Raw genomic sequence first — 10,944 nt, forward strand, 5'->3', positions numbered from 1 at the left:
CAGTCCCCACAGACATGAAAACTCCCTTTTCCATGTGCCCCAAGCTATGCCCAACAATATAAGCAGCCACAGCTTCCCGAGAGCTCCGAGGGGTTGTGAAATCTCCTTCGCTGACAGAGTTGCCCATCACTCATGAGGCAGACTGCAAGTAATTCACCTTGGCAGCACAAAGAAACAGAACAAAGTTGAGACCCTCTCTGAAACTTGACTTGTGCTTAGCGGTGGAGCTCAGGCAGTGCTTCTCCCGAGCAGAACAGGCTCCTCTCTTGCCTCACTCTTCCAGAGGCTGGCTGTAACCACCCGGAGCCAGGCAGCCAGCGAGTGGGGGAAAAGCCACCCTGGCAGCGGTGTGGAAACCCCAAAACCAGGGAGTGGCTGTCGTGCCTTATTTGACCCTCGTGGGAAGGGAACGGCTGGGCAGGGCAGGTTTTAAGCAGAGCTGAGTGGAACTGCTCGCCAGGCTCCCGCAGCAGCACCTCTCGCAGATCTCGGCTCCCACGAACGACCTCTGCTTTGTCGAGCAAATCAAATATGCAACGTTTCAGGAGAAAGTGACACACGGAGAGCGCACGCCCGGCCCGCTCTGCTCAGCTGCTGCCTGGGTTTCAGCTGAAAGAGCGCAGCTGCCCCACGCGAGCCCAGAAGCGCAGGGGGAGCGGGCACCCACCTCGGGACACACCTCCCCTCCGGGAGCAAGACTCCCGTTACTCAATGCCGCTCCACCATTCCCCCCCCCCCCCGCCCCTTCAGCGGGAGCCTTGCAGGCTTCCATGCGTGGGGCAGTCATGGGGGTGCACACTCTGCTCTCCCTCCCGCTGCTCCGGGAACACGGCGCGCTGCGGGCACGGCAGCGCCACGCTCTCGCCTTAGGCGGCAGTGGGCGAGATCCCCGAGAGCCTAGCCCCGCGCGGCTGCCCGCTCCCCCCACGAGGAGCTGCCCCGGGAGGAAGGAGAAAGGCAATGAGGTGACGGGGACGCAACCCCCGCACCGTGACGCTCGTAGGCATACAGCGATCCTTTTGCTGACGTCACCCGCGGAGAGCCTCCGCCAGGCGAGACCACTCCGGGGGAGGGGAAGGTGGTCGAGTGTGCGGCCCCCACCCCCAGCGCAGCAACTCCCCACGCGGCAGCGGGAAGCACGGAGAGGAGACGGGAAACGCCACCCCGCCGGTCCCCGCGAGCAGACTGTGTATGGACAGCGGCGGTCTCCGCGTGTCGGCCGCCGTGTGTCCCCCGCCCGGGGCGCGGGTGGTAGGTGCCGGATGTTGGGAGCGCGCGGGGTGCCACCGCCTCTATAAGCGCCGCCACGGGGCGGGCGCAGGAGCCGCGGCTCGACTCGTCCCGTCCTGTCCTGCTTTGTACCGCCCGCCCCGCCGGGAGCATGTACCAGAGCCCCGTGCGCTGCCTCTGCTCGGCGCTGCCCGCACTCTGCTGCGCCCCCGCCGCTGCTTCGGCCTCCCTCCTGCCGCCCCGGCCCCGCTGCTCCCCACCGCCGCTCGGCCCCGCCGCCCTGCGGGCAGCAGCGCCGGGAGGCCCGCCCGCCCTGGGGGCACCGCCCCGCACAGGTGGGTACCAGGGAGGTGCGGGGCCGCTGCAGGCCGGGTTGGAGCCGAGAGGCTCCTGGAGCGGCGGCCCGTCACGGTTCACCAGGCCGCTGAGGCTGGGCTGTCGCAGCCGGAACGGGAAGATGAGGGTTCGGATGCCCGGCTGCCCCGGGGCCCCGTGTGTGGCCATGCGGCTCCCTAACAGCGGAGCCGGCTCTTCCGCTTCTTGCTGGGGCGTGGGCCGTGGCTCCTGTGCGCGGAGCGTGAGTCGGGGGCAGCCGGCAGTGGGGAACAGGCGCTGCCGTCAGCCCGCCGCTGCTCCGGGAGGCTGGCAGCGGCAGCTGGGCGCATCTTGCGCACAAGCGCAGGGTGGCTGCTCGGAACGGACCCAAGTGCTTGCGGGGTCAGGGCTGCAGAGGTGCTGAGGGGACTGGATTATCTCTCTGATGAGGAGAGGCTGAGGGAGCTGGGGCTGCGTAGCCTGGAGAAGACTAAGAGGGTATAAAGGGGCAGTGGGCACAAACTCTGCAGCCTGCTCTGTAGTAGGTTGGTTGGGCTAGATGCTCTCCAGACATGCTTGCCTAACCTGGCTCTTCTGTGGATTAACTCTTCTGTTGTCCAGATGGGTCAAGATCTTTATCCCAGTGTCAGAACGGTTCATTGATCTCCTCTCTCCCATTTGGCACTTGGTGCCAGGATGTACTTGTCTCTCAGTGGGTTTCCCTCTGATGGAGACTGTGGGGAAAAGCCCAGGCTGCCCTCAGCAAGCAGCAGTGGCGGTGCAAAGCTATCAGGTTCCTACTTGCCTGCACCGATCAATGATTACATCCCGTTCCACGCTCCCAAATGGAGACTTGGAAAGCACTCGGGAGCCCACATGTCCTTGGCTGCACGTGGAGTCCACGTGAGGACAGCACCTCAGCATGCACCATGCTGCCTCCCCCCTGCCTGTTGAGCCACAGTATGGCTTGGTGGAGTAGTGACCTCCCCTGTGGGCCTCTGCAGTTAGCTTCAGCTTTTGGCTGCATCTATTGGCAAGCAGCTTGCTTCTTACTGTAGCCAAAAGTGCACACCCAGGGAAGCTTCTGGTGAAAGCTGGGGCAGCACCCACCTTTGCCCCCGGCTGCTGCTGGTGGGAGAGGTGATGTCTGACACCCTGCCCGCAATCCCTGAGGCTGTGTTACCTGGCTTGCAGGAGATCCACCTTTCCCTGCTGTTGTTAGCTGGGGTTGGTGCTGTTACAAAAGAGGTCTACAAGCCAGGCTGGAGCAGGTGCTTCCATTCCTCCTGTTGAAGCCAGGCCAGGATGCCAAATGGCAGGAGTAAAGCTTCATGGGGCTACAGGGGAGAGGAGCATATGTGCCTGCAAGCTGGCAGAGCTGAGCTCATGATTAGAAGCACTCACGAGAAAAAGGATTTCCAGAGCTTGTGCCAATTCCTGATTATTCTGTGTTACTCAGAGCAGGATCTGAGGTTCTCTTTCTGGTGTTGCCTGTTGAGTAGGCAGCACTGCCCTTGCTGTGACAAACTCTCTGAATCCCCCTACAAGGGACCTGACTCCCCTGTGTATGACTGGCCCAGGTGCCAAAATCAGGGCTTGAACTTTCGAGTGTGGGCAGCCTAGGGCTGCAATCCACAGCTGGCCCAAAGAAGGCTGTCTCTGTATTATGATACCCTGTGGCCTAGGATTTGTCACATGGGGATGGTGTTGGCCAAGTTTCCTCTGCATTTGGGGTTGCAGGGAGGGCATCTGAGGCTACTGCTGGCCTCCTCAGCAGTGGAGGCTGGTGTAACTACACACTAGGTTGCAGGTGTGGCAGAGCTGTCCACCTGGCAGTGAAATCCCTGCAGTGCACGAGGTGGAGGCTCTGCAGCCAAAAGCGATGCTGGGAAGTGAAAAGAAACCAGAATGCTGTCCACCTTATCCAAAAGATATGGGCCCTGGCTCTGATTACCCTCTGCAGCCTCCTGGTCTGTCTGCACACCGCAACCCTCATCTTTGAAATAAAGTCTGTGCCTGCTCATTGCCTGAGATCCTGGATGGTCATCTGTTCTGTGCTCTTGCTAGGTGATACCAGAAACCTTGAGTTTTGCACCCAGTTCAAAGTTTAATGAACAGTTTAGTTTCTGCCCCTGCCCTCACAGTGCTGAGGCACCACCCTTGCTGAGAGGAAGGCTTCTTTTATTTGAAGCACCTTGAATGGTAATTGCTGAGCTGGTGTTCCCTATTGCAACCCTTCACCAAGAGAAAGGCTTCCATGCTCACCACCCACTACTAAAGTGCAAGCTCAGGAGTCCACTTCTTCCTTTGCACATACCAGCACCATGGTGTCACAGTGCCAGCAGCAGGCATTGTCCCAGAAAGTTACAGGTCCCTTATCTTGGACTCTACAGATGTCAGAAAGGTGACCTTCTCCTTGTCTCACTGCTATTGGCACGTTAAGCATTGCAAAAACAGCAAAGGGGGTTTGTGTTTAGGGCTTTAACAGTCAGGTTGCTGGTCTGGCCCCTCTTCTGCAGAACAGTTCAGTCCATGCTGTGATCTTCTCAGCACTTTGGGGACAAAGAGCTTCTGCAGTCCATCAGTCATCTTGAGCCAGAGTCCTCTTGCAGGAGTACCCCTTCAGCCAAGGACTCCCAAGTCACCTGAAAGTGTTTAGTTTGCAGCCCAGGTCTTCTTTCCACTGAACCTTTCCTGGGCTCTCAGAAGAAGGCAGAAGTTTTTTGCTTCCTGAGATGATACTGACTTTCAAAGCTGTCAGATCAGTGCTGCAGCTGGGCTGTAGCACACCCTGTGCAAGTTAGGCTCTGCTTGATTCAAAGAGCTGGAGGATGAGATTTAGACAATACTCTGGCTTTGTTTGCAGCTTGGCAGGGGCATGACTGAACTTAGTCTTCATCCTGCTGTAACAGCTGTAAGCTGCTCAGAGCTTGAGGGTAGACTTCTGGCCTCAGACACATTACACCAATCTTGTCCATTTCAACATCTTCCCTCTAATTCAGGTCAAGCAGCGGACACTCTTGCCTGTGGCTGCTTGGAGCAGAACAGCTCCCTGTTACTCCTTTGGAAAGCCCTGAACAAGCCATGTTCATCCAGTGTGGCAGGGGCTGTGCAGAAGGCACTGCATCTCCACTGGCTTACCACCACCTGGCTAATGTTGTGCCAGAGGGGAAGGGCAGGGGTGGGCAGGGCACAGGGCTCGTGGCTGTACTCAGCTGCTGACAGCATCCCTGAGGGAGCAGAAAACATCATGTACTTCCTCTCAGCTGCAGCACTTAGCTAGGGGCTGTACCTACCCCCAAAATAGGTGAGGAGCTCCCTGTGGAGACTTCACTGAAAGCTCTATTGATTTCTCTGGGTTTCTGCATGGCTGCCTGGCAGCTCTGGTACTGTGCAAGCAGGACCCTGCCGTAACCAGTACAGAGCATACTTCTGTTCCTGCTTAGGGATTTCATATCTGAGCCTGCTTCCCTCACTGTGAAATGGCATTTCATCTACTTCAGCTGTACTTGGCTTCTTGACAAGAGTTGTAAACTGAGACACTCTGCAGAAACTTTACCCTCTAAACACAGTTCCCCGAGTAAAAACATTTTGAGCCCAAGATCACATCTCAGTTCGAGGAACTCCTGGTACTTCAAACCTGAACTACAAAGATGGAGATGGAGGTGGGGAGAGGCAACTTGCTTCCAATGTAAATCCCTAGTTTATGACTTATAGCTCTTCAGAGGCACTGTTCCACTGGCTTACACGTACAAAACATGTTGATAGAAGTATTTTTCAGTGTCTTTACAAGTACTTATTCTCCTAAAGAACATGAGGCTGCTGCTGCAGGGTCCTTTCTCTTCTCTTTTACTCCTAAGTATGTTTACTGAACTGTTAGAACTTCCATCTTCCTGCCTTCCCCTCTAGCCAGGTCTGTCACTAGCCCTTACACTTGGTAATGCTGTAATTCAGGCTAACAAAGGCTGCAGCTGCAAGTGTGGTGGGTAGCACCCCAGATCTGCCACAAGATGTGAGCTTGAGATGCTCAAGTCTCTCCTGGGTTTAAGTAACTCAGAGGTACAAATAAACTCCCAAACTGCTGCGGGCCGACAGCAATGCAACACCAAGTTCTTTTGCCCAAGATCACCTTTGCAAAACATGTTCAGAGTCAGTAAGCAAAGCAGCAACAAAACTCTGCCAGCATTGCCTCTTGAGCAGGTCGCTGTGGTGTGAGCAGTGCTCTTCCTGCTGGTGTTTGAGGGAAAACCAAGTGTCCAGGCACAGCTCTGAGTGTGGAAAAATGCAAGCACAGCCTCCTTTCAACTGCCCCTACCTGCTGGGTGAGAGCAAACCTCTCAATGTCATGAGCCCTGTGCAAACTTCCACAGCTCCCTGAAGCCCATCCCTTAACACTAATGGTCTCCTGTGTGTTTGCAGTAAGCAAGCCATGGGGCATTGCATTTACTGGCTGTGCTCTGGTGAAGTAGAAGGAGGAGATATTTTGCAGCACGAGGCTATAAAGCCCTTCCACCTTGGGGGCTAGCTGCTAGCAGGTATTAACAGGGAGAGGTGGGGGACAGCTGCTGCTTTGCAAGATGTGCTTAAGATGGCCAAAGGAGGAGGAGGTCACTGGGTCCTGGAACTGCAGGACCACAGGGTGTGCTGGAAGGTGCCAAACTGAGGCACAGCACAAAGGAGTGAGAGGCTGAAGGGAGAAAGAAGGGTGAGGGGAATGAGTGTAGGGGCATGAATGGGAGCTGGAGACACCTTCTCCTCCACATCCTGAAGATAAGCCAGGAGAAGCATTTGGCCACTCTGCTCATGAAAAAACGTTTCAGCTGGTTTGGGGCAAATGAAGCTGTGGTCCAAGATTCCCATGAAATACTAACATGAGGGAATGAGTCCCCTTGCTTGCTGCTCTGCAGGCAAGAAGCCATGGGGCATCCCAGATAGGCTTAGGGTACTGGGCCATGCAGAGTGCCATCCCCATCAGTGACAAATGCTGCCCATGAAATAAGGGGCAGAAAGTATTTGTCCACCAGCTGGACTCTCTCCTCCATGAAGAGGGAAAAGGTATGCTCTGTTTCCTACAACACATGCAGAAGTGCATCTGAGCCCTGCTATGCTGGATGAAAGACTTCTTTCCTAAGAGTACACCTGCCCAGCATCTTAAACCAGACCATCTGCATGCTGCAGAGCCTGCAGCCCCTGACAACAAAACTCTGAGACTGTGGACAGAACTAACCCTCTCTGCATCCTTCTCTGTCTCAGGAGTAGGCTGCAGTACAAACCACAAGTTGCTGGCACTGTAACAAAGTTCTCTGTAAGGCATCTTAGTGGTGAGAAGAGTCATGGTGGACATGTCTAACACCCTGTGTTTCCTTCCCAGTGTGTTCCATGGGAAACAGCACCAGCCGGCTCTACAGCGCGCTCGCCAAGACGCTGAGCAGCGGCGCCGTGTCCCAGCACCAGGACTGCCTGGAGCAGCCGGACTCGGCACGGCTGGACCCTATAGACCCCAAGGATTTGCTGGAGGAATGCCAGATGGTGCTGCAGAAACGGCCCCCCCGCTTCCAGAGGAGCTTTGTGAACCTGAGGAAGAACGCTGCCAGCAACCACCGCCCCATTCGGGTCATGCAGTGGAACATCCTTGCCCAAGGTAGGAGCTGCCTCTAAAGCTCAAGGTGTGACCTTGAGATCAAACCCAGCAATGGAGACCTTGAAATGCAGGTGTGCCTAAGTAGTGAGACATGCCAGGGATTGGCAGAGCAAAGGGAGAGGTGAATGACATGAGACAGAACTGACTGAGGGGGAGGTTCTCAGCACTTCTGTTCTGTGGGAAAGAAGGTCTCCCCTTGCAAGTGTGATACCCAGGGTAGCCCTGAATGCCTGTGCTGACTGAACATGATACACTGAAAAAGCTGTGACAACTTCTGGACAGATGTTAACCTCCAGGAACAACTCATCCTTTTGTAAAGCTTCCCTACCATGAGTTTGTCAGTGCACTGTTCAGGGATTCAGATCTCTTACAGGAATTCTTAATCTTTCAAAATCATTTGAACTGATTTCTCTCCCCCTGAGACCTCTAATATCACGGCTGTAAATTGCACAATAGCCTCACCTTAAAGTCTTTCAGGGTGGGGAATCCCCATGCAGGGACTGCCTTAACATTCTGCATCAAAGTCACTCCTCATCCACTGCACTTTTCCTTAGGCTTAAGGTGTGGCAGCTGCACGTGGAAGTGCTTGGCACCATGTAGTGACTTTTGGGAAGAGGGGGAAGTCATCTTTAATCTAACTTGTATTTGTAATGGAACTGGGTTTGGAGAGGCTTTGGTGTTTAGAGAAGAGGTTCTCACACCTATTGGCAAGCCTGGCAGCCTTGGAGTGAGCAGCTACTCCGGCATGTAAACTGATCTAAACTCACACTGCATCCCATCACAACCTCTGGCACTGTGACTGCCTGCTCTCCTGGGGGTGCTGCCAGCAGCTGCTGCAAGGTGGCAGGTGGCTCCCGAGAGCAGAGCCTTTGTGACCTCTGCAAAACCTGGAGCAAGACCCTGTTCTAGCCCTCCATAACTTCCTTATCTTTTTTTTCTCCCCCTTCCTGCTGATTTCAGCTCTGGGAGAAGGCAAAGACAACTTTGTTCAGTGCCCCATGGAAGCGCTGAAATGGGAAGAGAGGAAATGCCTCATCCTGGAGGAAATCCTGGCGTACAAGCCTGACATCTTGTGCCTGCAAGAAGTCGACCACTACTTCGACACCTTCGAGCCACTCCTGAGCCGACTGGGCTACCAGTGCACCTTCTTCCCGAAGCCCTGGTCCCCCTGCCTCGACGTGGAGCAGAACAACGGCCCCGACGGCTGCGCCTTGTTCTTCGTCAAAGAGCGCTTCCAGCTCGTCCACAGCGCCAACATCCGCCTGACCGCCATGAAGCTGAAGACCAACCAGGTGGCCATCGCCCAGACGCTGAAGTGCAACGAAACTGGGAGGCTGTTCTGCATCGCCGTCACTCACCTGAAAGCCCGCACGGGCTGGGAGAGGTTCCGCTCCGCCCAGGGCTGCGACCTCCTCCAGAACCTGAAGAGCATCACCCAAGGCGCCAAGATCCCTCTGATCGTCTGCGGAGACTTCAACGCGGAGCCGACCGAGGAGGTCTACAGAGAGTTTTCCAACTCCAGCCTCAACCTCAACAGTGCGTACAAGCTGCTGAGCCCCGACGGGCAGTCGGAGCCCCCCTACACCACCTGGAAGATCCGGCCCTCGGGAGAGTGCCGGCACACGCTGGATTACATCTGGTATTCCCAGCACGCCTTGAACGTGAACTCAGCCCTGGGCTTGCTGACTGAAGAGCAAATTGGGCCCAACAGGCTCCCTTCCTTCCATTACCCTTCCGATCACCTGTCTCTGGTGTGTGACTTTAGTTTTAACCAAGACCCCGACAGACTGCTGTAAGGTGTTGGAACGCCGCCTGGTATTGATTGCCGTGTCTTAACTCACCACTGTTGTATTTTAGAGAGAACTTTTGAAGCTGGAAGCTCCTGGAGGATGAGGAAATACCTTTGGTTAGACATTGTCTTGGGCACTCATTTGGAGCTACCCTTGTCCTTCAGCACTTGTTAATCTGGAGCCTCCCAAGAGAGGAAGAAAGGAGTCATGGGGTTGCTTAGCCTGGAGAGGAGGAGGCTCAGGGGAGACCTTATTGCTCTCTACAACTACCTGAAGGGAGGTTGTAGACAGGCAGGGGCTGGTCTCTTCTCCCAGGCAACCAGCACCAGAACAAGAGGACACAGTCTCAAGCTACACCAGGGGAGGTTCAGGCTGGATGTTAGGAAGAAGTTCTTCACAGAGAGAGTGATTGGCCATTGGAATGTGCTGCCTGGGGAGGTGGTGGAGTCACCATCATTGGAGGTGTTTAGGAGGAGACTTGATAGGGTGCTTGGTGCCATGGTTTAGCTGATTAGGTGGTGTTGGATGATAGGTTGGACATGATGATCTTGAAGGTCTCTTCCAACCTGGTCTATTCCATTCATTGTTCTTCTGGTGGTGGTTTTGCCATGTCAGGGCTTGAAAAATGGAAGGAAAATGAGCTTTATCCTTTCACTAACCCCTGTGTTTAAGGATTTAATCCTCTAATGAATGTGGAGGCCTTACTACGTCAATCCAAACACTTGTGTTTGTAAAACAACTTGCCCTATCAGCATGCTGATTTTATTTCATGCTAAGCTTATGCAAGTACCAAAGGGAATGAGGCCTCACTACTCAGTGAGATCCTCTTCAGTCTATTTTTTTTCTGTTGCAATGATGCAGTTCAGACATGAACAAATCTAAGTTCACATTAGTGTTGTCTTCTCCTTTTTATGTGACTTGCTAAGAGGATTTCACTAAAAGTGAATAGGTAATAGCACAGTGTGAGGAAGGCCCCCTCCAGTAAGACCAGGTGAGGAAGCAGAGACAAACTACATCATAACAGTACCCTCCTCACTTCTCCAGGTAAATGTGCATGTCTCCATGACACACCTGTGGCCTGTAGGTATACACACAGTGACAGTTACCTTTGCCTCTTCTCTGCTTCCCTCCAGAGGACACACCTATCCAGAGAGCATTTCCTTCTCTGCTTCAAGTATTATTTTTCTAAATGGTTTAAATTTGTAGTCTTGTCACTCTTGCTGTTTCAGTACAGGGACAATCCTCATGTTGAAATGCTTCCTTTTATTTATCTTCAGAACCTAAAACTACACTGGAACCTGTAAGGAGATAAGATTTATTTATTGAGAGAAGCTGATGATCCTGCATCTGACTTGAAATCATACAAAATGCACTCAAGAGCCTCTTTCCCTGGCCCAGGGGAGCTCTGGCTAAGCACTTCAGGCTCCATCAGAGCTGTGTTAGTGTAGGAGCTGTAGTGCATGGAGTGGTGCTCACTGGAACAGCGCAGGTATTGCACACATGGACTGTAAACATGGCACTCTGCTGGAAACTGAGGTAGAAAGAGAGGAGTTGGGATGGCATTTAGCTAGCTGGGAAAGATGAGGCAGAGCAAGTAAAGCAGTACTTCCATGTATAGTAGGGCCCAGAGTAACTCTTAAATGTTCCAGGTGTTAATAAAAGTCTTTGGGAAAAAAACTGTCATGTCTCTGCTGTCATCTCTTTCCTTTCCCTAAGCAGGAGAATCTCTCTCAAGTAGGGACTGTTTGAGCTTCAAGACAGTGGTGATGCTTCTCATCCTCCACACTTCTGTCCCTGAGCCCTGCAGTTCTGATCTTACAAGTTGGCACACCTGCTTTGCTTTCCCCACAAGTGCTTTCTCAGACTTGACATTCCCAAATGCCACAGCAAATCTGTAGGGAAGGGAGTTAACCTTTAGCACTGCTCTCTCTCCCCTAGCTGAAGAGAATGCCTAGACTCTCTTACTGT

The 10,944-nt window shown here is 53.9% G+C and overlaps 1 protein-coding gene across 1 annotated transcript; it reads left to right on the forward strand.

Moving 5' to 3' along the window:
* Positions 1–1,297: 1,297 nt before the first annotated feature.
* Positions 1,298–10,653, forward strand: NOCT (nocturnin). The gene is made up of 3 exons (XM_068154009.1): positions 1,298–1,565; positions 6,917–7,186; positions 8,147–10,653. Exons 1-3 carry the CDS (start codon positions 1,382–1,384, stop codon positions 8,980–8,982), a joined length of 1,290 nt encoding a protein of 429 aa, XP_068010110.1. The 5' UTR covers positions 1,298–1,381; the 3' UTR covers positions 8,983–10,653.
* The last annotated feature ends 291 nt before the right edge of the window (positions 10,654–10,944 follow it).

The sequence above is a fragment of the Melanerpes formicivorus genome, unplaced genomic scaffold (genome assembly GCF_026170545.1).
Source record: "Melanerpes formicivorus ecotype bairdi unplaced genomic scaffold, bMelFor1.0.p_v2 SCAF_27, whole genome shotgun sequence".
NCBI lineage: Eukaryota > Metazoa > Chordata > Aves > Piciformes > Picidae > Melanerpes > Melanerpes formicivorus.

Excerpts from the sequence above, each read along its gene's own strand:
- NOCT (XM_068154009.1), top strand. The coding sequence starts at position 1,382 with ATGTACCAGAGCCCCGTGCGCTGCCTCTGCTCGGCGCTGCCCGCACTC. Across the intron at positions 1,566-6,916 it reads GGGGGCACCGCCCCGCACAG|TGTGTTCCATGGGAAACAGC; the intron begins GTGGGTACCAGG and ends TTTCCTTCCCAG. Across the intron at positions 7,187-8,146 it reads GTGGAACATCCTTGCCCAAG|CTCTGGGAGAAGGCAAAGAC; the intron begins GTAGGAGCTGCC and ends TGCTGATTTCAG.